Raw genomic sequence first — 27,949 nt, 5'->3', positions numbered from 1 at the left:
CTAAGAGAAACCAACTATTAAAAAGCTATTGCCTGAAAAAAACACCAACCCATGGAAGGAATCAACAGTTTAAAACCAAAGGCTGAATCAGTTTCCATATAAAAACTGGTTTACCATTCCAAAATATATTTATTGACATGCAGTTAGGAGTATCTTAGTAGAGTTTTAATTTCAACTCTTAATGAATTACATGAAACTCAATGAAAATTGCAGAAGGAAAAACACAAAGTCCAGATGCCACCTAGGGGGAAAAGCTAATGATAGCAGAAATGATAATGGCCTGCCAAAATGGACTCTGAAACCCTCCCCACCAAACAGGCTAATTCTTAGTAAATAAAAATGGGGGGGGGTGTACAGTGATGACCATTTATTCCATGTACTTAGCAGGAGAGAAACATTAAGACTTCATCTATAGGCGCACCTGGGTGGCTCACTGGGTTAAAGCCTCTGCCTTTGGCTCAGGTCATGATCCCAGGGTCCTGGGATGGAGCCCCGCATTGGGTTCTCTGCTCGGCCGGGAGTCTGCTTCACCCCCACCCCTCTGCCTGCTTGCGATCTCTGTCTGGGCGAATAAATAAATGAAATCTTTAAAAAAAAAAAAAAGACTTCATTTATAGGAGAGGCCTTTATCTGTGGGGCTGCAAAAGGCTCAGCATAGAATTCCTTACCTGGCAGTTCAGTTCCTCAAAAAAGTATTCAAGGTTACGCGCTATGCAACTCTAACATACGAACACTCATAAGAAACTATCTGTAACTCCCTCCAACTGCAATGGAATTCTGTATTTTAACTCAAGCCTTATACAATAAAAAATTTTAAATAAAAGACAAATTCAGCAATTTGTATTACTCACAGAAGTGCCTAGGACTCCCTGTGAATGAGCTCTGCACTTAACTTCTGACAATGCCAAGCCATTTCTAATACACTCAAAGTGTGAACTCCGGGCAGGGAATACAGATAACATACATATCTATGAACAAACCACCACGAGCTCAGCTAGGGGTAAGTGCCAGAAAGGAGATTTTTGAAGGGGTGATATGACAGAGCAGTTCGAGAAGGCCTCGCTGACTCTGAAGCATCTGGGCTTCAGGAAGGATGAGGGAACACCCCCACATAAAGAACAAGAGAACTTCTGACCAAAAGGAAACAGAAAGAGCGAAGGCTCTTGCACACTGGAGAAACTAGAGAAGAGCCCTATGCATCCGGAGCCGAGGGACCTGGAACAGGCCTGGAAGGAGCCAAGGTATTAGCTACCTGAGGCAGACTTCGGATATGGGGTAAGAAGTCTGCACTTTTTATGTTCTTTTGGAAAGGAAAACATCGAGGGTTTAACAAGGTCTCCCCAGTTGCTGTGGCACGAATGAACTGTGAGGGAACAAAAGTTAAAGCAGAGAGACTAGCTCAGGGAATAAAAACTCTATGAAAGTACACGTTTTCAAATCTGCGTCCACACAGATTTAAAAAGAAGCAGTGTACACGGGAGGTCTCTGTACCTTCTTCTGCATTTTGCCATGAACCTAAAACTGCTCTAAAAAAAGAATCTTTAAAAAATAAGCAAGGACTACAGTAACACTGAAAAGTTAGGACAAGGGTCACGTTTAACAGAATGTTTTAGATACTCAGAAGCTTACTACTTGTCTTGTAATAAGCAAGGTGATTTTCTAGACCTAAGTTTTAGTGTAAGGTTTTAGGATCTCAAAAGAGTTGCAACTCAAAAGACAAAAAAATATGCATTCGACATCCTATGGAAAACCACAGTTTGTAGCATACTTGCCCTACAATCAGAAGAATCCAAAACAGGAAGAAACTTGTGGATCACAGTAAACATGTTTCACTGTAGTCCAAGCGCTGTGGATCAGAGAGATATTGTAGTAAAGACGGTAACATCATTTTAGACCGCAAGTAATACCAAAAGAAGTAAGTCATTCTCTACATTTAAGATTTCAACAGATTTCCATCAATGCTGCGGCTCACGAAAAAAGCCAAATTCTACTAAGTGGAAAATGTATTTTGGTCTCCAGAGTTGTTCTCAAATAGTAGAACAACTTACCAGACATACTTAAATAGTTTTTCCCGAAGTCCTTTATTTTTCTCATTTAAATTGGTTCCAAAAGGAACTGGCAGGGCATAGTATATGCTGTAAGTGATTGATATTCTTATGGAAAAAACATGTAAGTAGCTAAAACTAAAGGCTCACGACTATGGGCAGTTAAATGGTTTAAATTGGACAGCCTTCATGTTTTAAATTCATTAAAAGTAAGATTAGAGAAGCTATTCCAAGCAGGTAACATGAAGTGATTCCCTCAGCTTCTTTTCTCCCTTTCTGAATACCGTAAGAGTTAATTACACAATAAAAATAGCACATCTGCCTCAGCTTCAACCTTGCTACAAGCAGGACTGTGATCTACAGGCCTTGAACGTTAGCCTCAATTTCTCCATTTCCTATCTGCAGGGTGGCACGGAATCTGCACCTGCTATCTTCTGCTGTCAGGTGTCATCTTGGCTGAGACCGGATAATCCAGCTGAGTTCTCAGCATCTAGTCAAAACTTCCCCTTGCTTTCCCCCATAGATTTTCTTTTTTCTTCATTTAACCAGTCTGGGCTTTGTCCCTCAACCTCATTATTCTCATTCACCTCTTACTTTAGGACTCCTTATAATTCCACAATGCTTGTCCAAGTAATTTTTGCAAACCTATAGCAGATATAGTAGGGCTCTAATTGCTTCATCTAAACAGTGATCTGCTTTAAACTCTACAGTTACACAGCAGACACTTAATTCTGATCTGTATTTCCCACCATAGCTCTGGAATAAGAGAGAACCTTAATGGATTTAAAATACTATCTTATATGAAGTTTAAAATCATCTGGGTCTTTCTATTTCAGGTAAAAACCCACCAAAGGGTGAAAAAGGCAATCTATAAGACTTAAGTTTTATTACATCGGGCAATAATCTAAAACACAGCAAGGCAGACAGCAAGGAGGCAGAATTTATAACCCTTATGGCAACCTGCACTCCATTTCTTTAATTTCTTTTCAGAATTCCAAAATTCACTGTTCATGTATGACACCCAGTGCTCCATGCAATACGTACCTGCCTTATTACCCACCACCAGGCTCACCCAACCCCCCATGTCCTCCCCTTCAAAACCCTCAGTCCATTTAACTCTTCTTCAGAATTAAACCAATTACTAGACCTCATCTACAAAACAGTCCCCACAGAAAGGACACATGTAATCAATCTATAACATTAGTTACCCAGTCAACACCTAACAAGCAATGTGTGTGCAGAATTCCTTTAGGAGAATTCTATAATGATTAATCATTATCATCACAAAACTACTGGATTCATGAGGAACTGTTTTAAAAGCTTTGTGACTCTTATCTCACACTAACTGAAAACTATCTTTGTTTCCTTTCTGGTTAAAAAAAAAGCCCACAAATACATATATATATTAAAAATACATAATAAATACTATATATATATATCTATATATGTATATACATACATACATACATACATACACATATGTATACTCCAAATATACATATATATTCTAAATAGGTTTCTTTCACTTCTTGGGAAACACCATTAACTATTCATTTCTTAAAAGTAATTATATAGGGGCACCTGGACAGTTCAGTTGGTTACACATCTGCCTTCAACTCAGGTCATGAGCTCAGGGTCCTGGATGGGAGCCCAGCATTGGGCTCCCCACTCAACAGGGAGTCTGCCTCTCCTTCTTCCTCTGACCCTCCCCCCATGTGTGCATGCTAGCTTGCTTTCTCTCAATAAAATCTTAAAAAAAAAAAAAAAAAAGTAATTATACAGATTCTGATATATAATTTCCATTAAACATGTGCTGAAAGTATACGTCCACCATTTTACATGTTTATACCCATGCACATCCATGAGACAACTCGAGTTAAATTGAACAATTGTTAACAGCATTCAACTTCGTGACTTGTCTTAACTAACTTAACTGACCATGTGGACCATTCCCCCAACGCAAACTACCACAGAGAGGAGGTAGCTCAGCTAAATGCCTCTTGGCCAAGATTATCTGAAAACAGATTCTCCATGCTGCTAGTGACCATTTATACCAACTGTAAGTCACTGCCATCAGACCTAAACAGTAAGGAGGCTAAGGGCTTGTTCTGGCCACAGTTCTAGCCTGCTGATAACAGAAGGTAATCTGCAGTGAGGCGAAAAATAGCCCCCAAAGGAGAGCCAAACCCCAGACTCTGGAACCTGTTGAGTACTGCCTTTACGTGGCCAAATCTTCGGAGATGTGATTAGGATTCTGAGTGAGATGTGCCCACCACCCCGGATTCATGAGTGGGCTCCATTTAAATAATACAGATCTGTGTAAGGAGGTAGCAGGAGAAAATCTGACACATCAAGAGGGGAAGACGATGAGAAGACGGAGTAGAGAAAGGCTGGAAGATGCTGCTCTTGAAGATGGGAGTGATGCAGCTCCAAGTCAAGGCATCTGGCAGCCACTGGCTAGAAGCTAACTGAGTCTTCCCTAGAGCCTCTGGAGGGAGCTTGACCTGCCACCACCTTGACTTCACCCCAATGACACTGATTTTGGACTTCTGACCTCCAAAATGCTCCTCTCTAGATTCTCTCCAGAACTGGAAGATATGAAGCTCCTGCTGTTTTAAACACTGACTGTACGGTAATTTGTTAGTTCCCAGGAAGCTAATACACAGTCTATCAGAGGTATGCTCCACTGTGCAAAGCTTCTTCACGAAAAGCAGTCATCTGATATGAAGGAAGACAGAACAAAGCCAAATTAAATGAACTGAGTTCATACTATGTGCCAGGAGAGTGTTAGAGTTTAGTCACAAGCTTTTTTGAGTCCATTCTCCTACTGATATAGAACTGGAATTTGCTATTGAATTTTTAGGGTGTGACAAGAGACTGTCACCACACTGTCTTACCCCAAATCTAGCACAGGGATAAAAAAGATTGAAAATACTGACGTCTACCCATGCTCAAACACAGTTTCTCTGTCACAGAAATTTATGCCTATCTTTCTCTTTTGATTTTCTATTTTTTCCATCTTGTGCATTAAAATAATTCCAAAATGCTGAGGGAACATCTGCTCATAACAGAAAGACAGACAAGATGTTTCCCAATGAGCCTGATGGCAGAATGTTCTTTTGGTAGCAGGAACTATGTACAGTGCCCATAAATCTAGGCCTGAAAATATTCCCTGAAGACTTACGCAGTCAGGTAAAACCGAAAAATTACACACAAGAGTTTCCATAAAACATTCAACTCTCTAATGCCTCAAATTCCTCTTGAGGAAAAAAAAAAGTAATTTTCCAGGAACAAAACCACCAACTAAATAAAGTATAATTAACATAATGGTTACCTATAATACCACTTGTCTAGAGATGGTTTACTTTCCATTTTGGTGTCTCAGTCAGCAGCATTAATCAATGGACTCCAGCCACTGTTTTCAAGTAAACATCTTAGACACTGTAAACGTATCCATTGTATCCCTTGGTATCTTCCTAAAATCCATCAACATTCTGCCTTAAACAGTAACTGATCCACTGATCCCCAAAAATATCCCTTGTGGGACACCCTGGGGGACACAGTCAGTTAAGCCAGTTAAAGAATCTGCCTTAGGCTCAGGTCATGCTCTGGGGTCCTGGGCTTGCGCCTCATCTCAGGCTCCCTGCTCAGCAGGAGTCTGCTTCTCTTGCTCCCTCTGCCCCTTCCCCCCAACTTGTGTGTGCACACATCCTCTCCCTTTCTCTCTCAAAGAAAGAAAAAAAATCTTAAAAAAATTCTCACTTGTGATATGCTGACTACAAAAACTAGCCTATTAATTGAGCAAATCATCTGCATCCCTCAAGTGTTCATGGTTTTCTTTTCCTAAGCCTCTTACTCTTTCTTAACATTGGAAGGGGGAAAATAGTAACACTGAAAGAGGCACAGGAATGGGTGAAAAACAGAACAGAGATACACACTGAAGGATACATATGGTTATCAATCATACTGGGGATCTGGAATACTGAGTTGAATCATAAATTTTTTTAAATCATGAAATTTTTTTAAAAAGATTTATTTTTGCAAGAGAGAGCGCGCACACACGGGTTAGACAGTACACTGGAGGTGCAGAGGAAGAAGCAGACTCCCCTACTGAGCAGGGAGCGTGACATGGGGCTCTATCCCAGGACCCTGAGATCATCACCTGAGCTGAAAGCAGAGACTTAACTGATTGAGCCACCTAGGCACCCTAAATCACAAAATTTCTAATCAATTGTTTCTGACCAAAAAAACCCCCAAAAAACAAACAAAACAAAACAAAAAAACCAACCACCCCCAAAACCCAGTTTCCTATGGATCTATTCAGTATTTGAATGAACTCTGCAGATAGTTCTGAGCTGCACTGTAAGTGTCAGGCTCTCCTCACACAGCAAACTTTTCCCGGAGCTATGAACAGCAGCCATCTGGACACATCTTCCCTTAGCCTCTTACTCGGGGCTGGTCACTCACTGGGGAGATTATTGAAGAACAACAAGGAAAAAAGGGGTGAGCAGAAACGAAACAGTAAAATAAGGGGACACAGCTAATCAACCATGTGGATCACACTCCTGTAAAGAAGGACTATGAACTTAAACTGAAGGGCTGTCTTTATCGTTTTCTTCAGAGCTCTATGAGCTTGAAACCTAGTCTTAAAATAAGCGCAAGTGTTGAACTTTACTTCTTCAAAAGTAGATAGGTGAAGAGCTTTGATAAAAATCAAGTATGAGAAACATTCTTCTATTTCCTTGAAAGCAAAACAAAATGAAAATACCCCAGCTGTAAATGAGCAAACGAATGAATAAAAAGTTCGGAATTTTAAAAGTATCAGTGATGATAAATACGGTAGATCAAGGAAGGCAGGTTTACAGAGTAGGGGGAATAAATGAATTCACAGAATTTAAAAATGCAAGGAATAAAGTATGAAGTAGGAGAGAAAGAGAAGAACATTTGAGAATCCTAATTTCGGGTATAAAACATCCCACAGATTATCAAGTGCAGAAAACCAAACTTCTGAAAGCTTACCCAAGGAGGCTAATGTGTAAAAGAGAGCTTAATTGTCTCCCATTCCAACTACGGACTGCAGGAACAAAAGCATGCTAACAAACTGGCCTTCAATGATTTAAAGGAAATGATGCAGCAAACAGGCACATATACATGGCAGAATCATGCAAATCCAACAGGCAGTCTGATTCTATAACACACGTAGCTTTTCTACCTAAAATAGAACCTGTCTTTGTAAAACACCAACACAGTAGTTGCTTAACAAACTTAATAGACAGCTTTGCCCTCACACATGATCTTCAAGAGGGTGTTGAATCCACTGAATCCAGAGAAATCAAAGGAGAGTAATACTTCATGGACACAGAAACCTTCAAGGAAATGAAAACATAGCTTCTTTTTCTTTCTTTTTCTTTTTCTGTTTTAAGATTTTATTTATTTATTTGACAGAGAGCACAAGCTCAGGGAACAGCAGGCAGAGAGGGAGGAAGAAGCAGCCTCCCTACTGAGCAGGGAGCTTGATGCGGGGATTAATCCCAGGACCCTGGGACGCTTAACCAACTGAGCCACCCAGGCACCTGAAAACATAGTTTCGAATTGAAAACTGTCTGCAGGGATGCCTGGGTGGCTCAGTCGTTAAGTGTCTGCCTTCAACTCAGGTCATGATCCCAGTGTCCTGGGATCAGGCTCCCTGCTCTGTGGGAAGCCTGCTTCTCCCTCTCCCACTCCCCACTCCCCCTGCTTGTGGTCCCTCTCTAGCTGTCTCTCTGTCAAAAAATAAATAAAATCTTAAACAAAAACAAAAACAAAAAACTTGATAGCTGAAGAATTAAGGCAACTAATAACCATTTTTTATTTCAGTAACACATGATTTTTAACCAGTTTTCAAGAGATGCTGATATCTTATGGAGTTCCTTGGAGTAACATTCCACTAAAATATAGATCTTTGTGAAAGATTTTTAATGTGCTTGGCAAAATACTTAAATAGTTTTGAGGAACTCAAATATGGCAATTTCTCCATCCTTCTTGGTTTGAAGGATTTTGCTGTACCATAGAATCACATGTGTCTTTTCAAATAATCAAGAAAAAGGGGTCAATGTAAGTTCACTGTGTGAAGTAAAACTAGCAGTAATAAATGCATTTCTGAAAATTAAAACAACAACTGTTGGTAGACCTAACTCTTCCCTCTTACGGCCTCATGTTGCTTTCATGGGGGTAATTGTAATAAACCTAGAAAGCAAAACTTGATCATTTCATAGAAATGCCATCCATACTCTTTCCCATTATATAGAAAGGTAAGTTAAGGGGGAAACTTCATTCCGAAAAAAAACAGCTGCATTTTAAGGTCACCTCAGTTTGTAACAGGACCTGAAAGTAATCACACTGTCTTCAATGAAAGCTGGCTACCTTTTTTTTTTTTTTAAGATTTTATTTATTTATTTGACAGAGAGAGAGAGATCACAAGTTGGCAGAGAGGAAGGCAGAAAGAGAGGGGGAAGCAGGCTCCCTGCTGAGCAGAGAGCCCGATGTGGGGCTTGATCCCAGGACCCTGAGATCATGACCTGAGCTGAAGGCAGAGGCTTAACCCACTGAGCCACTCAGGTTCCCCGAAAGCTGGCTACTTTTAACAAAAGCACAATGACCCAAGGGTAAAGATGAACCCTTTCCCTGTTAGTTTTTAACTAAAACTAAAACAGAGAAAATTTCTAACTTTCCAGTTTTTAAGCATGTCAAACTTTTATAATATCACTTTAACTATTGGTAGTATCACTTTAGCCATTGGTCACTATTCAAAAACCCACTACCTCAATATAATGGACCACTAACTCCTTTCAAACTTCTACCCAGAAGACTCCATTTTGGGGTGCCTGGGTGGCTTAGTCCGTTGGGCAACTGCCTTCAGCTCAGGTCATGATCCCAGGGTCCTAGGATCGAGCCCCGCATTGGGCTCCCTGCTCAGCGGGGAGTCTGCTTCCCCCTCTCTCTCTCCCTCTGCCTGTTGCTCCCCCCGCTTGTGTGAGCACACTAATAAGTAAATAAAAATTCTTAAAAAAAAAAAAAAAGAAAGAAAGAAAGACTGCATTTTTATTTGGTTTATTAAACCCAGGTGCTCTAGCAGGAGATGCTCTGGTCCAGCACAGGAGAAAGGTCCAAGCACGAGGAAAGCCCAGAAAGGAAAAAAAGTTTTATTCACATGGAAATCTGTTCAAAATGCAGCCGCCAATAAAATGGCTCAGGGACCACAAAGAAGCAAAGAGGCTCCCCCCTTCACCCTACTCCACTGGAAACTGTTCACCACATGAGAGGAATGGAAGGTGCAGAAATGGAACCATGAGGCCCCTCTGATCTTCTCTCATTTTTTCTCAAATTAATGTTACTGCACATTCCATCTAATCGACCCTGTCTACTGTGTTTGCCCCTTTCATTCTCCTTGTTCTCCTACTTCTAGGGCTTCCTTTTATTTCACTGTGTCCCTCCCTGGAGGCCCTTCTCATTTCTCTCTGCCTTCTGATTTTCCGCAGTCTCCCTAAACCATCACAATTCCCTTCTGTGCCTGGAATAAATCATCCCTGCCACGATTACTTGGTCTTTCCTGCCCTTTTCTGAGCAGAACACCTATGTGGAAAGCCCCATTCTTGTGATGAAGCTGGAATAAGATTTTAGGAGGTAGTTTTTTTTGAAATGCAAATTCAGCACCAGAGAGGAGGGGAAAAAGAGGAAATTTTATAATCAACTGCAGAGACATTTATACTGTTTATTTTATAAATCCCAAATCACAAGCACTAAGCTGGTATCACCATTGTTTCCCCTGGACGGGTCCTATTTCACACTTGTGTTCTCCACCCATTTCCTAATAGAATTTCAAGGTCTTTTTAAAGCACCCAAAATTGGAAGAGGGCAATACAGTCTGTGACACTGTGGTGTGTCTGTGGTGTGTGGTATGTCTGATAATGTGGCAAATTAAATTAAACTAGGCTGGTCATGGCAGAAAAGATGACCTTTTCTGACTACAACTCTCACATCATAAGGCACTGAGCCCACAAAACCCTGCCTCTTCATACAGCAGCGATAAAGAGGGATCCCAGAGGACCCTTCCACAGAAGATCCAGTGACATGATCTATGTTGATGTAACAGCTGGAAAGTTGCCCAACTCCATCACAAACAGTGAGACTATTTTGGATGAGGTATTAATAAGATCATTTTGTGGTTCCACACACCATGCGGCGGCCAGACCCTGCTGTCCTCTGCTCCCCTGCCCCATGACCATCTTCTCTAAATTCATACCTCAGTGCCTTCTGTGCTGTATCAAGAGACACAACGTATGACCAACAGGATATGAGCAAGGGGATGTGGAAGTGATGGCTGTACGGCTTCTGGGGCATAAGGAAAAACTGTGAAAGATGATGAAATGTAGTGGGTTTCCTTGTTGGCTTACCCACTTGCGTCAACTAACTGTACTACAGCAAACAGTCTCAGCGGTGGCAAAATAAATACAGACAAGCTGTTGTTCGCCCAAATCAACTCCAGCTAAGCTCTTTGACTTTTCCCCCAGCAACACCAGCAAAGTAATCTAAAGCAGTCAAGAGGCTGAGGAGGTTCGGACAGGGAACCAAGCTGACCCAGCACGCTCTCCTCCTCAGTCTCAGAAGGGAATCCTGGCCAGAGGAGGCAGAGGGAAGATGAGGAGGGAGGGCTGAATTTCACTCTTGCTCAGGATTTTTCAGGTTGGCTGTGGGTAGCAATAGCGAAGAGAATTTGGGAGGCGGCGGAGCCCAGACTCTCCACAGAAACCTCTCGGATCTCAAGTCCTTGGTGGTCAAGGACTCACCACTGACCCCGACTGCAGGATGCCTCGCCCCTGGGCACTCCGAGGGGCACGCTCCCAGGCTGCTGGGGTTCTGCTAACATGGCCCACAGGAGGCAGTTCTCATAAGCAGAAGAATGTCGTGGTCGTTCTTCACCCATGCTCTGTAACATTTTTAAAGCATTCAGCGTCTGAAATCAGATGGAGAGCTCCCAACAGCTTCTGAAATGAGTGCTATTAGTTACCCCCATTTTAAACGCCTGTAAAGAAACAGAAGCTTTGAGGGATGAACTATCTTGCCCAAAGGCACACAGCTCTCAAGTGGCTGAGTTGGGACAAAACCAAGAATGGCAGGGTCCCAGCTAGTAAGTCATTTTGCTTCTAAGTCAGGCACATATCTGATGATGACCTCTGACCCCAGTAAATTCAGAATTCAACTCAGCTAAATGAGAGAACAGCATATAAAAGTTTCAATTCAATAAAATTGAAGGTTATATATATACTAGAAACAAACCATGTCATCACTTATACCTGCTGTTTAAAGGGTTCTTTGGAATGCCATATATTTTACCAACACGGGTTCTGATGTCATCTAACTGCCGCTAGGATCAGTTCCCAAAAAAGTAAAAAGGCAGAGAAAATAACATGGGTGCATGGAGTTAAGTACTACATATGGTAGAGACTAATCAAAATTCTGCCCTCAGTCTTCGGGTGAACATCCGTTTCAAAAGAAAACTCAAAGAATGCTTTCACATGTTATCTTTTTACACATAGGGGAAAAATGTGAAACTTCAAGTATGATTTACTGGGTTAAGACTCCTTCCATTGCCAGGACAAAAATACCTCATCCTGTCCCTGCAAAGAATCAGGTCCTTAACATCTTAAAACATTCCAGACTGCAGAAACAATGAGGACTGTGGGGGGAGGAAGAGGGCAGAAGGCGGGGAGATAAGCGATGGGACTTGATACAGACACACCTACACATTCTACTCATTAGCAACAACTTGGGCCACCCTCCTTTCCTCCTTGTGGGCCTCTGCACCAGAAAAGTCAGTCAATGCCTGTGTAAGAGGGGGAAAAAAAGCTCACTAGAATCTTAATAGAAAAGAGAGTTGTGGGGCGCCTGGGTGGTTCAGTGGGTTAAGCCGCTGCCTTCGGCTCGGGTCATGATCTCGGGGTCCTGGGATCGAGTCCCGCATCAGGCTCTCTGCTCAGCAGGGAGCCTGCTTCCCTCTCTCTCTCTGCCTGCCTCTTCATCTACTTGTGATTTCTCTCTGTCAAATAAATAAATAAAATCTTAAAAAAAAAAAAAAGTCTTCAATATTAACAGAATAAAGGGATTTAAAAAAAAAAAAAAAAAGAAAAGAGAGTTGTCCGTCCTCAGATTTCTCCAACTCAGGCCTTCAGAGGATAATGCCCAGGTCGGAAAGCACGTGTCAACAAACAGCACATTCCTTCTGAAAACAGCCTTCTATCCCCAGGCTGGTCTCCTCTGCCATCCCACACGTAGGCAGCTGTTGCAGGAAGTCGGCTCCAGACCTCCATCAGCATCACTCAGAGGCCTCTAAAACCAGAGAACGGATCTGGCAGCCCACATTTGAAATGGAAAAGAGGGTGTTAACTGCCCAGTTTCCTGCTAGAAGGAATGTCTCTTGCACTTTGAGCCAGGGGTCCACATATCTATCGTCCTTTAAAAAAAAAAAAATGAAGCTATGTAGGCTTGCTTGGACTATTTTCACTTTCAGACTGTACTTGGCAGAAAGACGGGTGAATTCCACTGACCTGAGCTCACTTCTAATTTTTTTCATGTTTTCTTGATATTTTTGCCATGCTGAGGAATCATCCACAGCTGCAGACAAGTGAAAACACATAGGATTTATCTGCGACGACAGACCTGAGAGATGGTGCACTGATGGGACTCCATCTAGAGGCTGCAGGTTTTCAAGTTGCAGCGTGGGAAGCACACAGTACAGGAGCCCTGCCACAACCAGACTCTCTTCCTACACACCTGGTCTGAGCAGGCCTTGGAGAATATGCGCTCAGGAGACAGAAGAGCTTGCATGTGAACGAAGCCATCAGCCACCTGCCAAGTGTGCAAGCCCCACCAAATAGCTTATTTTAAACAGAAAAGCACCAATGTTATCTCTTAGAGGGAGCCAAGACCAGAAGAGATTCCAGAAGAAAATCTGCCTTGACTCCCAACATTCCAGACCTTATTAACATTGAGTTGCTCTTTCCAAACAAAGGGGATCACTGTCGCTGGCCGTGCACAGGTGGACGCAGCCACCCCTCCCGGAACCCATGCCATCCAGCAGGAGGAGAAACTCCAAGGCCTCCCCAGCATTCACAATCTCAGACCTCGAGAAGAAAACACCATCCCTAACTTACTCCTATAATTCTTATCTGCAAGAATGAATGCGCTCTCAAGCTAAGTTTGGGTAAACAGACACTGGGGTCACATTCTGTTTCTGAGCAGTGATAGCAAAATAGAAAAGAGAAAAAAATATCAGGGAGGGCCATCTGAGAAGGAATTAGAACACAAAAACCTGATAATAAGGGAAACTGCTAGGGTCAGAAGGCAATTTGTGATCTCCAAAGGAGAAAAGCACAAGAATAATGCTTCTGTCACCAGCTTCCAGCATTACAGTCAGAAACTATGACTCCATGCGGTGGAATTTCATCTAAAGTATAACTGAATCTTGGAATTGCCAGCAATTCCAAAGGTCAAAGTTCAAATGCCAAAAGTACGCTGTATCCTCGTTTTCTTCCATATTTGGAATTCTTACCATTTTGTTCCAATTCTTTCCCACGTGGCACAGAAAGTTCTAGAAGCCTCCACATCAGCTACTGCCTATATATTAATGACACAACTGGAACTCTTCCACCAATAGTACATGCTTATCATTATATCGGTACACTACGAAAGGAATATGCCTCAGTTTAAAATCAACTGTTTTAACTGAATACCTCCCAGAGTCCATCTTATTTTATTTTATTTTTTCAATTTAAATTCAATTAGTTGACATATAGTGTGTAATTAGTTGCAGAGGGAGAGGTCAGTGATTCATCAGTCTTATATAACACCCAGCGCTCATTACATCCCGCGCCCTCCTTAATGTCCATTAAAAATGCAGTTAAAAATTGCTCAGCAGTCAAAGGGCCAGAGGCTCTCAAGTGTTACTGTGCTTACTCTCCACCCAGAGAGCGGAGGGAAACTGATACAGCTGGGCCCCAGCTCCACAGGTTGTTGAAGGCTGGGAAAGATCATGAGTTTACACGGATCTCAAAAGCCCCTCCATGGCACTGAAGCTGTGGGTCTGAGACCAAGGAGCCAGGGTCTAGAGAAGCCTCAGCTCTGGGAAAGCCTTGTGGATGCTAACAAGAACCCGGGTTCCCCGCTCCAACCACAGCAGAACCAGCTCTGTCTGCTTTCAGAATATATATGTATATATATATATATGTGTGTGTGTGTGTGTGTGTGTGTGTATGTATGTATATGCATGCACACACACGAAGGCTTGTAACGGCGGCATGGAAATAAGGATCTGTATTTAATTGGGATGGACAAAAGATTTTGGGATCTGTTTGCAAAAGGAGGATCTACTTACTCATGGGTAAGATTTTGAAAATCACTGACCCCAATTCACCTGTTCATCTTACTAAAGGAAACCTGAGGCCTAGTGACATGACTTGTGTATCACACAATCCCAAAACATATACTACTGTATCATAACAGTTCCACTAAGGTTTTTTTTTTTTTTAAGATTTTATTTATTTGACAGAAAGAGATCACAAGTAGACAGACAGGCAGGCAGAGAGAGAGAGAGAGAGAGGGAAGCAGGCTCCCTGCTGAGCAGAGAGCCCGATGCGGGACTCGATCCCAGGACCCTGAGATCATGACCTGAGCCAAAGGCAGCAGCTTAACCCACTGAGCCATGCAGGCGCCCCCCACTAAGGTTTTAAAATGTACAAGTAATGAGTGAGAAAGACATTTTCATTGCTGGGATAAACCTACAGAGGAGGGAAAGGTCTGCAGTATCAACTGCACACATGCCACACCTTCACACACACAGTGGAGATTGTGAGTTAGCATGTCTGACATACTCTCTCTTCCTGTCCTTGTCCCATCCCAGACACAGACACAGACACACACACCCATAATAATTAAAGGGCCTGCTAGGTCTTTGTCATATTATCAGACAGTGGCTCCTCACTGAAGTTTTTCTCTTTCACTCTGGATTCAGAGTGAAACAACCTAGTAGATACCCTTTTTCTCCTTTCTGAGGATATAGAATAATGGGACTACCACTCAGACAAAAATTGCGGGATTTCAGTCTCAAACCTGGAACTGCTGGGTAACTTCCTCAATGTCATATGCTTTGGTTCTAATTGAGGCTAAAAGGGAAGGAATGAAACTTCCCTCTCACTCAGGGACACAAACCAGTAAGTTTTTCAGTCTCCATGATGAAAGACAATAGGACAATTTTAACTGGGCCTTGGCCACAGAACAGTCTCGAGACCCATTCCCTGGGCAGTATTCTGCAGATGAGAACACATTTTTCCATACCACAGGATTCAGCAATTCCACTACGGAGTACTCATCCAAAGGAAACAAAAACACTAATTTGAAAAGATATATGCAGCCCTGAGTTCGCTGAGCCATAAATGTAGTCGTGATAAGGAAGCAACCCAAGTGTTCTCCGACAGATGAACTGAAAATAGATGGTGTGTACATGTACACGTACACACACACACACACACACACGAATATTACTCAGCCATAAAAAAGAGGGAAATCTGGCCATCTGCAACAACATGGACGTCCCTAGAAGGTACTATGCTAACTGAAAGAAGTCAGAAGAACACAAATAAATACAGTATGATGTTACTTACATGTGGAATCTAAACAAACAAATGAACCAATAAAACCGAACAGACATAGGGGAAACACTGGCAGTTGCCAGAGAGGAAGGGGGTTAGTTGATGGGGAAAATAGGGGAAGGGAGTGTAGATGCACAGACCTCCAGTTATAAACAGTAAGTCACAGGGAGGTAGTGTGTCACACAGGGACCATAGTCAAAAATACTGTACTGTAAATCTGAAAGTTGCTAAGGGAAAGTGAATCTCAAAAGTTCTTAATCAAAAGAAAAATTTTTTGGTCACTTTGTGTGGTGACAGACAGTGTCTAGACTGAGTGTCAGGATCATTTAGCAAAGTATACACATGTCCAGGAACACAGGGTGTAGCTGTCAAAGCGTAAGGCGGTCTGAGCAGAAGGCAGGCACTTCTGGCTTACAGGGGAAGGAGCTGCAGGAAGGAGGAGTGTCGGAAGGGAGGAAGGAGGGTCAGTGCATAGGAGGATAGAGAGACACCGGTTTAGAGAGGGGGCTGTCCTGGATGAAAGGTGATCCTAAGACGACACGAGGGAGAGGGCCAAAATATTCAAGTAAAAAGGGGGAATGTTATCCTGAGGTGTTAAGAACTGAACTAGGCTACTTTTAATATTTAATAAAGAGAATTAAAACACCCATTTTACAGATGATAGAGGTTCAGAGAATACTAAAAGCAAATAGTTAGCAAGTGACAAAGCCAGATCAACTCTAAGCCAAGGAAGCCTGCTAACAAAGTCCCAACCATTCTGTGCCCACAACACACCATTAAACTCCACACCAACATTCCTCAGAGGGTACGGTGGGACTCTATCCTCCCTAAGCTATTTTCCTTAAGGTAACAGTAAATGAAAGGAGGGATTGGCTGCAGAGCAGTCTCCCTAGGGGTAAAGAACTCTTCCTAGGAAGAGTAAACACTAAACACCTACATATGTTCAAATGAAGACCTGTTCTAGAAAACAAACCAATTAAGAATACACAATTCATTCCACAAATATTTGCTGTGTACCTACTATGTGTCTGAAATAGTTCTAGGAGGTAAAAATGGAGAATTAAAGTTCTTATTTCCTACTGTGTACAACTTAGTGAACCACATGTATTGTAGCCATCCTTAATTCTGAGATAGTAGCTCTTTATTTTGGCTGAAATCATTCCCAGCGGAGGACTAATAAAACAAACAGACAAGAAAACATGAAGCCAGATCAAGTGAACAGATTCTGATTTAGTAGATCTGAAAGTGAGGTTCATGGATCTATTCTGGGATTTTTGTAGGTTATTTCATTCAATCTACTGTATTTTATTCGATTCTTTTCCTGTTTGCACATTGATTCATCTGTTTATTCTTTTATAGTTTATTATATTTTTAAACAATATCTGATTCATTTGTGGTTCTCTTCTATGAAAATATTTACAGCTGGAAGTATAATCCTAATCCTCTTTACCTATTTTGTCCTTCCCCTCCCCTTCTCTCTGGCAATCACTAGTTTGTTCTCTGTATTTAAGAGTCTATTTTTTGTTTTTTAGATTTCACATATAAGTAAATTCAAATGGTGATTTGCCTTTCTCTGTCTGACTTATTTCACTTAGCATAATACCCTCTCTAGGTCCATCCATGTTGTTGCAAGTGGCAAGATCTCATTCTTTTTTATGGCTGAATAATATTCCGTTTATATACATATATCACTCTTCTTTAGATTTCTCTACTCATGCGTCGATCAGTGAATATCTGGGTTGCTTCCATATCTTGGTTAATGTCAATAATACTGCAATAAATACAGGGGTTCATATCTTTTTGAATTAGTGTTTTCCTTTGGGTGAATAACCCAAGTGAAATCACTGGATTATATGGCAGTTATAGTTTTAATTTTCTGAGGAAACTTCGTATTGCTTTCCGCAGTGGCTATACCAGTTTATATTCCCACTAACAGTGCATGAGGCTCCCTTTTCTCCACATCCTCACCAACATTTGTTATTTCTTGTCTTTTTGATACTAGCCATTCTGACTGGGATGATGTGACATCTCATGTTTTTGATTTGTATTTTCCTGATGATTAATAATGATGAGCATCTGTTCATGTGCCTTTTGGCCATCTGTATGTCTTTTCTGGAAAAATGTCCATTCAGGTCCTCTGCCCATTAGATCTTTTCTTGATGTTGAGTTGTAGAAGTTCTTTATATATTTTGGAGATCATCCCTTTACTGGACTATCACTTGCAAATGTCTTCTCCTATTTAGTAAACTGCCTTTTCATTTCATTTCATTTGAATTAGTGGTTTTTTCTGGGTAAATAAAAAGCAAAAGCTCTTTAATTTTGTGTAGTCCCAATCGTTCATTTTTGTTTCTTTTTTCTCTTGCCTGAGGAAACATGTCCATAAATATGCTAAGGCCCAAATCTGTCCAACAGATTATTGCCTATGTCCTCTTTGAAGAGTATTATGATTCTGGGTCACACATTTAAGTCTTTAATCCATTGTGAATTTATTTTTGTGTAGGGTCTAAGAACGTGGTCCAGCTTCATCCTATCCAGTTTGCCCAGTACCATTTATAAAACAGACTGTCTTTTCCTCATGTATATTCTCACCTTTTTTGTCATGGATTAATTGACCATATAACCATGGGTTTACCTTTGCACTATTCTCTTGCACTAATCTATGTATCTGTTTTCCTGCCAGTACCAGATTGTTTTGGTTGCTACAGCACTGTAGTATATCTTCAAATCTGAGATGGTGATATATTCAACTTTGTTGTCCTTTCTCAAGACTGTTCTGACTATTCAAGGTCTTTTGTGGTTCCACACAAATGTTTGGATCATTCATTCTGGTTTCTGTGAAAAATGTTATTGGTATTTTGATAGGGATTGCACTGAATCTGTAGATTGCTTTGGATAGTATGACATTTTAACAATATTAATTCTTCTAATCCATGAGCATCAAATATCTTTCCATTTGTCTGTGTCCTCTTCAAATCCTTTCAACCATGTCTTAGTTTTCAGAACACAGGTGCTTTACCTCACTGGAATGTGGTCATTTCAGATTGGCATGTTCCATTCAGTAATATGCATTTAAGGTGGTTTTACCCCTTTTTATACTTTAATAACACTGGGTAATATTCCATTGTCTGCATATAGCACAGCTTGTTTACTTACTGGAGGACATCTAGATTGCTTCCAAGTTTTGGAAATTATGAATACAGTTGCTATAAACACTTGTGTGTAAATTTTTTGTCAGAATCTAAGTTTTCATTTGGGAAAATGAATACTTAGTTTTTAAATCCAACCTGTAAACCCCTCAGATCCTTATTGACATGAGGCAGAAACCATAATACTCTGATTCTTTACTTCATGGCTCAACCACGTGGAGAACTGCACTTTGAGTGGTTTTGAGGAGGTAAATAATGCAATGAGAAAAGGAGCAACAGACCGAGTTCAGACTAAAGTGGAGATATTCAATTTTTTCATGGCAAAACACACACTCCTGTAAGTGCACAGGGAGAGTGATCTCACTGTTACTATCATCGCCATCACCATCATCATCATCATGTTTTCTACACAACAGTGAAGAGCTTAAGGTGCTCAAAATAATTATACTCGCATTCATTACATAAGAGGGCAAAATGTTTGTAAATGTATAGATGTTAGCAAACATTTCAGTACAGATTTCAGTGCAAATCCCTATTGTTTCTTAAAGCTGTGATTATATTAAAATATATTTAAAAAATATAGCAGCTTACACATTTAGACATGTAATATAGAATAACTGTACAGATAAGGAAGATACTTTTTTTTTGCCATACTTAATCCATAATTACCTTAGTTTTATTTGCTAACTTTGACCCTGATTCATCCTAATTTCCTTCATCTCTCTGCTCCTTAGATTTATTCTGACTCTATTATATATATCTATGTCATCTGTCTGAAATCTTTGTTGGTGCAAGACAGACAGTATTAGAGAATAAATCAAATAATCAAGGTAGTTCAAACCTCATTAAGCTCTCTGAAGACTGCTTCTACATTCCTTTTCTCTTTTTTACAAACTAAAATTCTCCTTAGAAAAACTAATTTCTAATTTTTTGGTGTGAATTCCTTTTCATGCCCATTGTTAAAAAGTCCAACATTGCTAGTAATCTAATTTCAAACTGAGAGTCTGTATTACCAGTTGACTAAAAATAACGTTAAAAATAGCAAATATAGAAAAATACAGAAAATATATAGAAAATATAAAAATATTTATATTTATTTTCAATACATATTTTCAAATATAGAAAAATATAGAAAAGGATAAGAAACAAAATTAAAGGATCTATAATACATTTTACTCAGAGAAATTTCTGGTCACTTTTGACTCTATCTTACTATTCCTCTTTTTAATGCTACAATTTACTTATCAATGAAGTAGGGGGAAAGGCTGAAGCCAATGGCTGGTTCTACCTCAGTTTCCTCAGCCCCAAAAGAGTCCAGTCTTCTCTACGCAATCAAACATAAAACAACTTCTTTCTCTGTCATTCACAAACACATCTCACATACACAGTTCCTGTTCCCATCTGGATTAGGTCTGATAAGACAAAGGAGTATATTCAATGACTGCTATAATCACTTCTTATCCTGTCTTTCCTAGACGCTCATGTCTTTATATATTTATATTTGTAAATTCACCTCGCTTTTCAAAATGTTATCTTATTCTCCTTCAATTAAGCCAGCCTTCTCCACATGCCTGTATCAAAAGCCTGTTTTTAACTCCGATGGCATTAAAATAGGCAGTTTCTAAATCTTGGCTAAAAACTTGATTTAAGGGGCACCTGGGTGGCTCAGTGGGTTAAAGCCTCTGCCTTTGGCTCGGGTCATGATGCCAGGGTCCTGGGATCGAGCCCCACTTCAGCCTCTCTGCTCAGCAGGAGCCTGCTTCCGCCCACCCCCCACACCCCCATTACACCTGCCTCTCTGCCTATTTGCGATCTCTGTCAAATAAGTAAATAAAATCTTTAAAAAAAAAACACCTTAAAGTACATATACCTGCTTCCCCAAATTAACCAATCTATAGCCATGAGACTCATCTACAAAAAAAAAACAAAAAAAAAAACACATGCCCTTTGGAGCTGATGTCTTATATACGGTGACCATATTTCTTCCACCTCAGTCTTGAGCAATAACTACTTCATTCAGAATGCAAAGGTAGCATTAAGAAAGAACTGATGCCTGAAAGTAGGCAGAAATATATTCCTATTCCACAATGATACATTTCACTACAGAACCAAGTAATTACATCTGGTTTGATGAGGTGTAATTATTTTCACTGTTGAACTAGCCCTGTACTTCTTAGAAAGACTCTGGATCTCCTCCCTGCCTATTTGGAGTGAAAACAACAGGAAGTGGGCTAATGTGAAAAGCCACTGCTCGCATACTTGTTACTGAGCTTATGTAAAACGTCACATGGCACTTGTGACCCAAGGATATTTCTGCCATAAACTATTAATAAAAATAAAGGATACGATATTCAGCTCTTCCTTGGAAAACGATTGGAAGCTCTGACTAGCCATCCCTATGAGAAAGACCAGTGGCCATGAAATAACACCGTTAGGTACAAGATGTTTCTTTTAGGATGTCGGGCTCCAGGGATCTCTCCTTACAGCAAATACTCTGCCCATTACCTTGCAAATCCGAATCAGTTGACTTTGGACTGCTCCTGGCCCGCCGCTCCGTTTTCTTAATTCCTGGCCCGCCCCCGCTGCCTCCACTGCCTCCGCCGCCTCCAGCGCTGTGGCCCTTCCCATAGCCGTTGTACACGGGTGTGCAGTTGCTTTTGTAGATAGAAGACGGGGGGCTGTTGAGGCGGTTCTGGCGGTCAATCTGGCGGTCTTTCAGTTTTTTGTGCGGAGGCTTACTGTACTGGTCTTCCCGGGTAATGTAGCTTGACATTCCATAGAGCGGTATGATTTCTGAAACGGAGGATTATGACAAACACAAGCTCAATCTACATTTTATGTATGTATTTAGTTAGTTAGTTTCGATTTATTTACTTGTCAGAGAAAGAGTGTGCAAGCACAAGCAGGGGCAGTGGCAGGCAGAGGGAGAAGCAGACTCTGCTGAGCAGGGAGTCCCAGGCAGGAGACATCACAGGACCCTGGAATGACCACCTGAGCAGAAGGCAGAAACTTAACCAACTGAGCCATCCAGGTGCCCCAGCCTACATTTTCAGTAGAAATTTTAAATGGGCAAAAGACCTGGCTCCTGAAGAAGGAGTTTTAAAAACTACTAAATATTTTTTTTAATTATACATATATATAGAATACATGTTTAAAATGTTCCCATTCATTTTGAACCAACTGAAGAATGATCATTAAAAACTGTATTGTGTGAAAGAACAAATAAAACAACTGTAATGCATTTTCATGAATGTTCCAAAAATTATGGAAAATACTGAAGACAAGGTTACTTTTCCTGAAGAGTTCATATTCTAGTTGAATTTATATATAAATTTGCTTTTGTTGTCAAAAATCACTGTCAAATGTTTTTTAACTGCAATATATCGAAAACAAATCAGAAAAAAAACCAAAAGAGCCCCATAAATGTGTCCTTAGAATCAAGACACTTAAAACTATACTCATCATTATAGACAAAATAGCATTTCTTCTGAAAAGTGTGTAACATATCGCTTCTCGGGCTTTTGGCTAAGATCAAGTGAAAAGTGTGTAACAACCAGAATCTAAGGAGTTGTTTACAGCATGTGAAAGAGCCAACTTCTGAATAAAACTTACTAACATGATGAGATGAAAAATTTAACTAAAAATAATCAAAGCTCACAGAATCAGGGGAAATGTTCAAAGACAAACAGCAGGAGTAAACATAAGCTATCTCTGCAACCTGGTGCCTCATGTAGTAAGCTGTGGTCTCAAATGTCTATTTTAGAGTAATCTAGAGGCAAGATAAACTGACTAGTAGAATGTCACCTGGCTTCATTATGTAGAATTTTTTTTTTAAAGATTTTATTTATGAGAGAGAGAAAGAGAAGGAGGGAGCACAAGTAGGTGGAGGAAGAAAGGGAGAAGTAGACCTCCAGCTGAGCAGGAAGCCCGATGCAGGACTGGATCCCAGGATCCTCGGATCCTGAACTGAGCCAAAGGCAGACAGACACTGAAGCGACTGAGCCACTCAGGCGTCCCTACTATGTAGATTTTTAAGTGGCTCCAAAAAAACAATGGGAGCTTACAAAACAATTTCTAATCTTGGGGGAAAACATTTATTTTAAATCAAAAGATGTTAAAATCAATTAAAAATTGTATTTAGGCATTAATAAAAATGACAGTATATAACACAGAGATTGGGTCCTTGTGTTAAAAAGAAAAAAGGGCCCCATACGCATAGAATGACCAAATAAATTACCATTCCAAGCTGAATACTTCTGAGAGTGAAAACGTAGCATTCCTATCCTGTCTCTGGACAAGAGACCTAAATGGGGCCTGTTTTAAACATACCAGGAATGCACATTCCCCTTATTTAACATAACTAACCTTTCAAGGGGGGGGGGGGAGGAAGAGAGGGAGAAGCTCCACTTTTCTTTCTCTTCATATAGCTTAGAGAAGATCTTTAAAAAGCAAATCTTCACAAGGTCACCAAACTGCACTAAAGAATGTGAAAACACAAAGGCAATCTGATTCAGAGCCTATGCCCAGGGTGCCTGGGTAGCTCAGCTGGTTTAGCATCAGACTCTTGATTTTGGCTCTCGAGTCATGATCTCAGGGTCAAGAGATGGAGCCCCACATCAGCTCCTGACTCAGAGGGGAGTCTGCTTGAGAGTCCTTCTCTTTGCCCCACCCCCCACCCCGGGCTCATGCTCCCTCTCTTGTTCTAAGAGCCTATGTCCAATTAAATCATACCCAAATATACAAAAGGATATTAATTGTTTTAAATGTCACAATGCGTTATACTTGAAATTTAAGATATTCACCATGGACACTAATACAATAATCTTTTAAAACATGTTGAAACTTTACTCCTCCAGTATGGGAAATTAAATGTTTTAAGTTGTTTTTAGATACGTACACCAGGAAGTAAAGGTAAGGGATATATATAGGGTGTTTTTACTATAAAACAAAAGGATTTTGTTTTTTGCTTTCTTTAATTTGGAATTAATGAGGCACTTTCATTTTTACATTATTACACCATGTTATTACAATGAAAATAAACCAAAATACCCTCTGAAAGAAAAACACTTTTCTTCTTAATTCTAATGACCATTTAAATCATACTGCTGTCTAAAATTGAAGAGGACATCATTTACAAAAGGTAACTACGCGGCTTCCTACTAACACACTGTGTAAGGCACTCTTCATCTAGCAATTAGCCAGTTGCCAAGGCTTTTACTCATTAAGCTCTGACCAAATCAAAAAACTCTGACAATACTCAAATATTTAATGTGCCTTGTGTCAAGACACTGAATGATTCTTAAAAATGACAGTTAATTATTTTTTTCAGATTTTTCCAAATGCTTTCATGGCATTTCCTCACTCTGTTTGGGGGGGTTATGCCATTAGGCAGGAAGATTATATCAGTACAAAGTTATCAATGCCATCATTTCTCCATGCTCTGCTATGATAGTACTTGATTCTTTTGAATTTTATATTTCTAAGTACTAAATTTCTAACTACTAAAACAAACAAAAAACCAAAACAACAAACTCAAATTCTATCCCTAAGTTGGAAGAGGATGTTCCACTTAAAATAACCATCTCAAATTTTTATTTTGTTAAGAAAAAAAATTACGATGTGAGTTAAGCATACAGGGGGAAAATATATATATATATATTTATACATAATTGATAAGTGAAGTTTACGGTAAGTTGCTATTCCTGCTATATAACAGGAATTCTCGTATTTGAACCAATAGAAAGAAATGTTTGAAGTGGTAAAATGCTTTAATTCATAGAAGAAAATCACTTTGCAAAGCTTTAGACATCTTAGCTATTAAAGTCTGATTTTGGGGGGACACCTGGGTGGCTTAGTTGGTTAAGCGTCTGCCTTCAGCTCAGGTCATGATCTCGGGGTCCTGGGATGGAGTGCGGCTCTGAGTTCCCTGCTCAGTGGGGAGCCTGCTTATCTCTTCCCTCTCCCTCTGCTGCTTCCCCTGCCTGTGCTCTCTCTCTCTCTGTCAAATAAATAAAATCTTTAAAAAAAAAAAAAAAGTGTGATTTTTTACCCTCACTTATCTGGTTTCTTAGTATCCATTTTGATAGAAAAAGGCTTTAGACTCAACCAACACTAGAAAGATATAATGTCTGAGACTCTTTCATGTCGAGGTGAGTACTTGGCTACTAAACAGTGAAATTGGTTAAAGTAATAACAGGCTTCAGGAGGACCCTATCGAGGAGATTCTGAGTTCTACTAAGATTGCCAACACAGGGCATCTGGGAAACTGAGTCCTCTATCTGAGTTTTCTGATTTGGTCTAAGCTTAATGACTAAAAGCCCTGGTGACTGGCTAATTGCTTGATGAAGAGTGCCTTACACAGTGTGTTAGTAGGAAGCCACATAGTTACCTTTTGTGCAACTGGGCACAAAACACTTAATTTTCCTTCTGCTGCTAGGCCATATGGATGCCTAGGCAACAATGTCTCACAGTTCCATCTCAGGCCACTGTCACAGAAAAATATGAAAATGGGACACAGGAACGTATGCTCCATCACTCACTTCTTACTACGGTAAGAAGTAGCTATCCCTCCCTTCTCTTTTTGCAGTGGCTGGAACAGGGGGCAGAATCTTGGAAAACATAAAGAGCTGAAACCCACAAAGGAATCTTTGCAAGATGCGCTTCAAGACAAAGGAAGCTAGGAATTTCTTGTGGCTTTCTACAGCCAGTAGATCCCCTACCAGGCTCACTGCAGGAGAAACAAAGGCTCCATGGTTCTCCTAAGCTACTTCCAAGTTGTAACCAGTTTCAACAGCTCCCAATGCCAGCAATAATCTACTCACCTTGCTCGCCGTATATTGTAGGAGGAATATGGTGCTGAGGAAAAAACTGAGGCGGCATATCTCCAGGTCCAGTAACAGGTGGGTAGTAAGCCGTGTGTGAGTTATGAATAAAATGGGGGTGGTGAGTCAGGTAGGGGGGCAGGTGGTGGGTTGGAGACATGGCTGAGGGGTAGCTTGGAGGGTAACACTCAGGAGACTGCGGTGTGACCACCACCCGGCGGACTCCAGTATTGTCTTCAATCACCTAAAGAAAACAGAAAGAAACAGTGTCGTATATATTTATCAACAAACATCTCGTGGACATATATAGTATTTAATTGCTTCCCTTACTGGAATTTTTCTCTCCTCATGGAAGAAAAAAAATCAGTGCATGTTGAATTCTGGTTCTCTAATTCAAACCAATTTTTAGATGCGTCTTAGAAATAATGTTTAACAATGAAAACTTATGAAAATAAGCTTTCATCAACCACTTGATTCTGATTACACAAAACTTTTTGGAGAGATCAATGGCTTGATAATAAATCTCATTTGTCTTATAAAATTTTCCAAGAAGACCTGGAAGAAGACTTCTGAAGACTTCATCCAAGACAAGTGAATTTCATATGTGATTTAGCTAATCTGAGCAATGACTTTGAATGTAACTAATGGTTCATTGGTTTTCCAGAAAGGAGATTTCTGAGTAACATAAATGTACTTCACAGGGCAAGCTTTCCAGATGGGCTTGATGGCTTTTGACCTATTCCTGCTTTAGCATGACTGTACTGTTTGTACAGGGCTTTTGGAAACAAAGAGAACATTAACTTCAGAGGCCAGGGGAGTACCAAAGGTTCATTTAATTTGGGACCAAGGATGCAGATAAAATGAGGGGATTCCAACCAATAAAAAACTCAAACAATACTCAATCAAGATGGACACCTTTGCTTCCAAGACATCCTAATGACATAATGGGAGCTGTGAAGGGAGACATTAGGACAGGGGACCTGCTATAAGCAGAAGGAGCCCATCACCACTCTCTCCACATGTTTTTGAGAGGCTTTCTAATAACCTCAAGGAAGGTAGCTAAGGCAGTACAGTAACAATGTTTACTGCCTCTCTGGCCAACTCCATGGGACCTGCTCTCAAAACAAAGGCTTTTGTTGAGATGCCAGGTAAGAAATTACACAACAGATACCATAATCAAGAGGGAAAGCTGAGGAGTAGAGGAGCAGGGAAAGGCAGAATGAGGGATGCTTTTAGGATTTGAAAGAATTGGTTGTGCTGGGATAGCTCGGAGAAAGGCCCCCGGGATCAGGGCCCAAGAGTACACCTAGATGCCAAAGAGACCGGGCTGGCCTAATCAAGTATTTAAGACAATCAGGCACACACTGGTAGGAAGCTTGCTTAAAAAGAATAATAATAATTTTAAACCACCACCACCACCACTACCAAAAAGCACTGAAAATTAAACTTGTATATTGAAATGGATTTCTCATTACACCTCAGGAGGCTGATTATAGGCCAAAATAAAATGACTTAATCATGTCTAAAACATTCTAATAAAAAAATTATAATAAGCTTTGTTTTAAAAAACAAAAAACTGTTTGATACAAAATGTCAAGTTTATCAGTTAGCCTGTACATGAGTATACGAGTTAGGTCCCATCTGAATTAACAGCCAGTCATCTTTATGTTAAGAAAAGAAAAATTGTCATGTTTATTAATGAACCACTTAACATGACAGTTTCAGAATTAATCACTATGTTAACAGTTCATTAAGAAAACAGTATTAACTCCTTAAAATGAAGATTCTGAGTCATACTCCCTCCTAAAGCTCAAGATGGGACTTTTTATGCATTCTTTAATAAATGTAACCTCTTCTGGGTTTTGACAAGCTAATCCCATTAACCTCATTTATGAAGGCATGGCAGTTGATAGAAGGTAGATGTGAAATGCTTAAACTATGACGTCGGAAATGCTATACGTGTGCTAGCATCTTCTATATCATCTAAAATGCAGAGCAAAAAAAGGGCATTTGGGAATTGCAGTTTGTACAATTTTTGTGTACATACAGATTTTTCTTACCATCTGACAGAAACACACATTATATTATGGTCTTCCTTCTCTCCCACTCTGCCACTGACTAGTAAGAAAAAAATAAGGTATATTCCAGATGTTCCTCCTTCACGGAACCTCCAATTCAATCCTGTGGTAGACACCAGAAGGTCCACAGAAGCAAAGTATTTGTTTCCTTGAAACCTGCAACCTTCATCACGTTCA

The 27,949-nt window shown here is 40.3% G+C and overlaps 1 protein-coding gene across 2 annotated transcripts in view; it reads right to left on the bottom strand.

The window, feature by feature from the left end:
* FNDC3B (fibronectin type III domain containing 3B) overlaps positions 1 to 27,949 on the bottom strand; it is a 342,975-nt gene that overhangs the window by 118,639 nt on the left and 196,387 nt on the right. For both annotated transcript variants that reach the window (XM_082688730.1, XM_082688731.1), the window contains exons 5-6: positions 25,695 to 25,938; positions 21,379 to 21,666 (exon numbers count right to left, since the gene is read on the bottom strand). In XM_082688730.1, the coding sequence (XP_082544856.1) occupies positions 21,379 to 21,666; positions 25,695 to 25,938 (532 nt within the window). The remainder of the gene's footprint in view (positions 1 to 21,378; positions 21,667 to 25,694; positions 25,939 to 27,949) is intronic.

Source organism: Mustela nivalis (assembly GCF_964662115.1).
Source record: "Mustela nivalis genome assembly, chromosome: 1".
Lineage (NCBI taxonomy): Eukaryota > Metazoa > Chordata > Mammalia > Carnivora > Mustelidae > Mustela > Mustela nivalis.
This window is presented reverse-complemented; position numbering and strand designations above follow the sequence as displayed.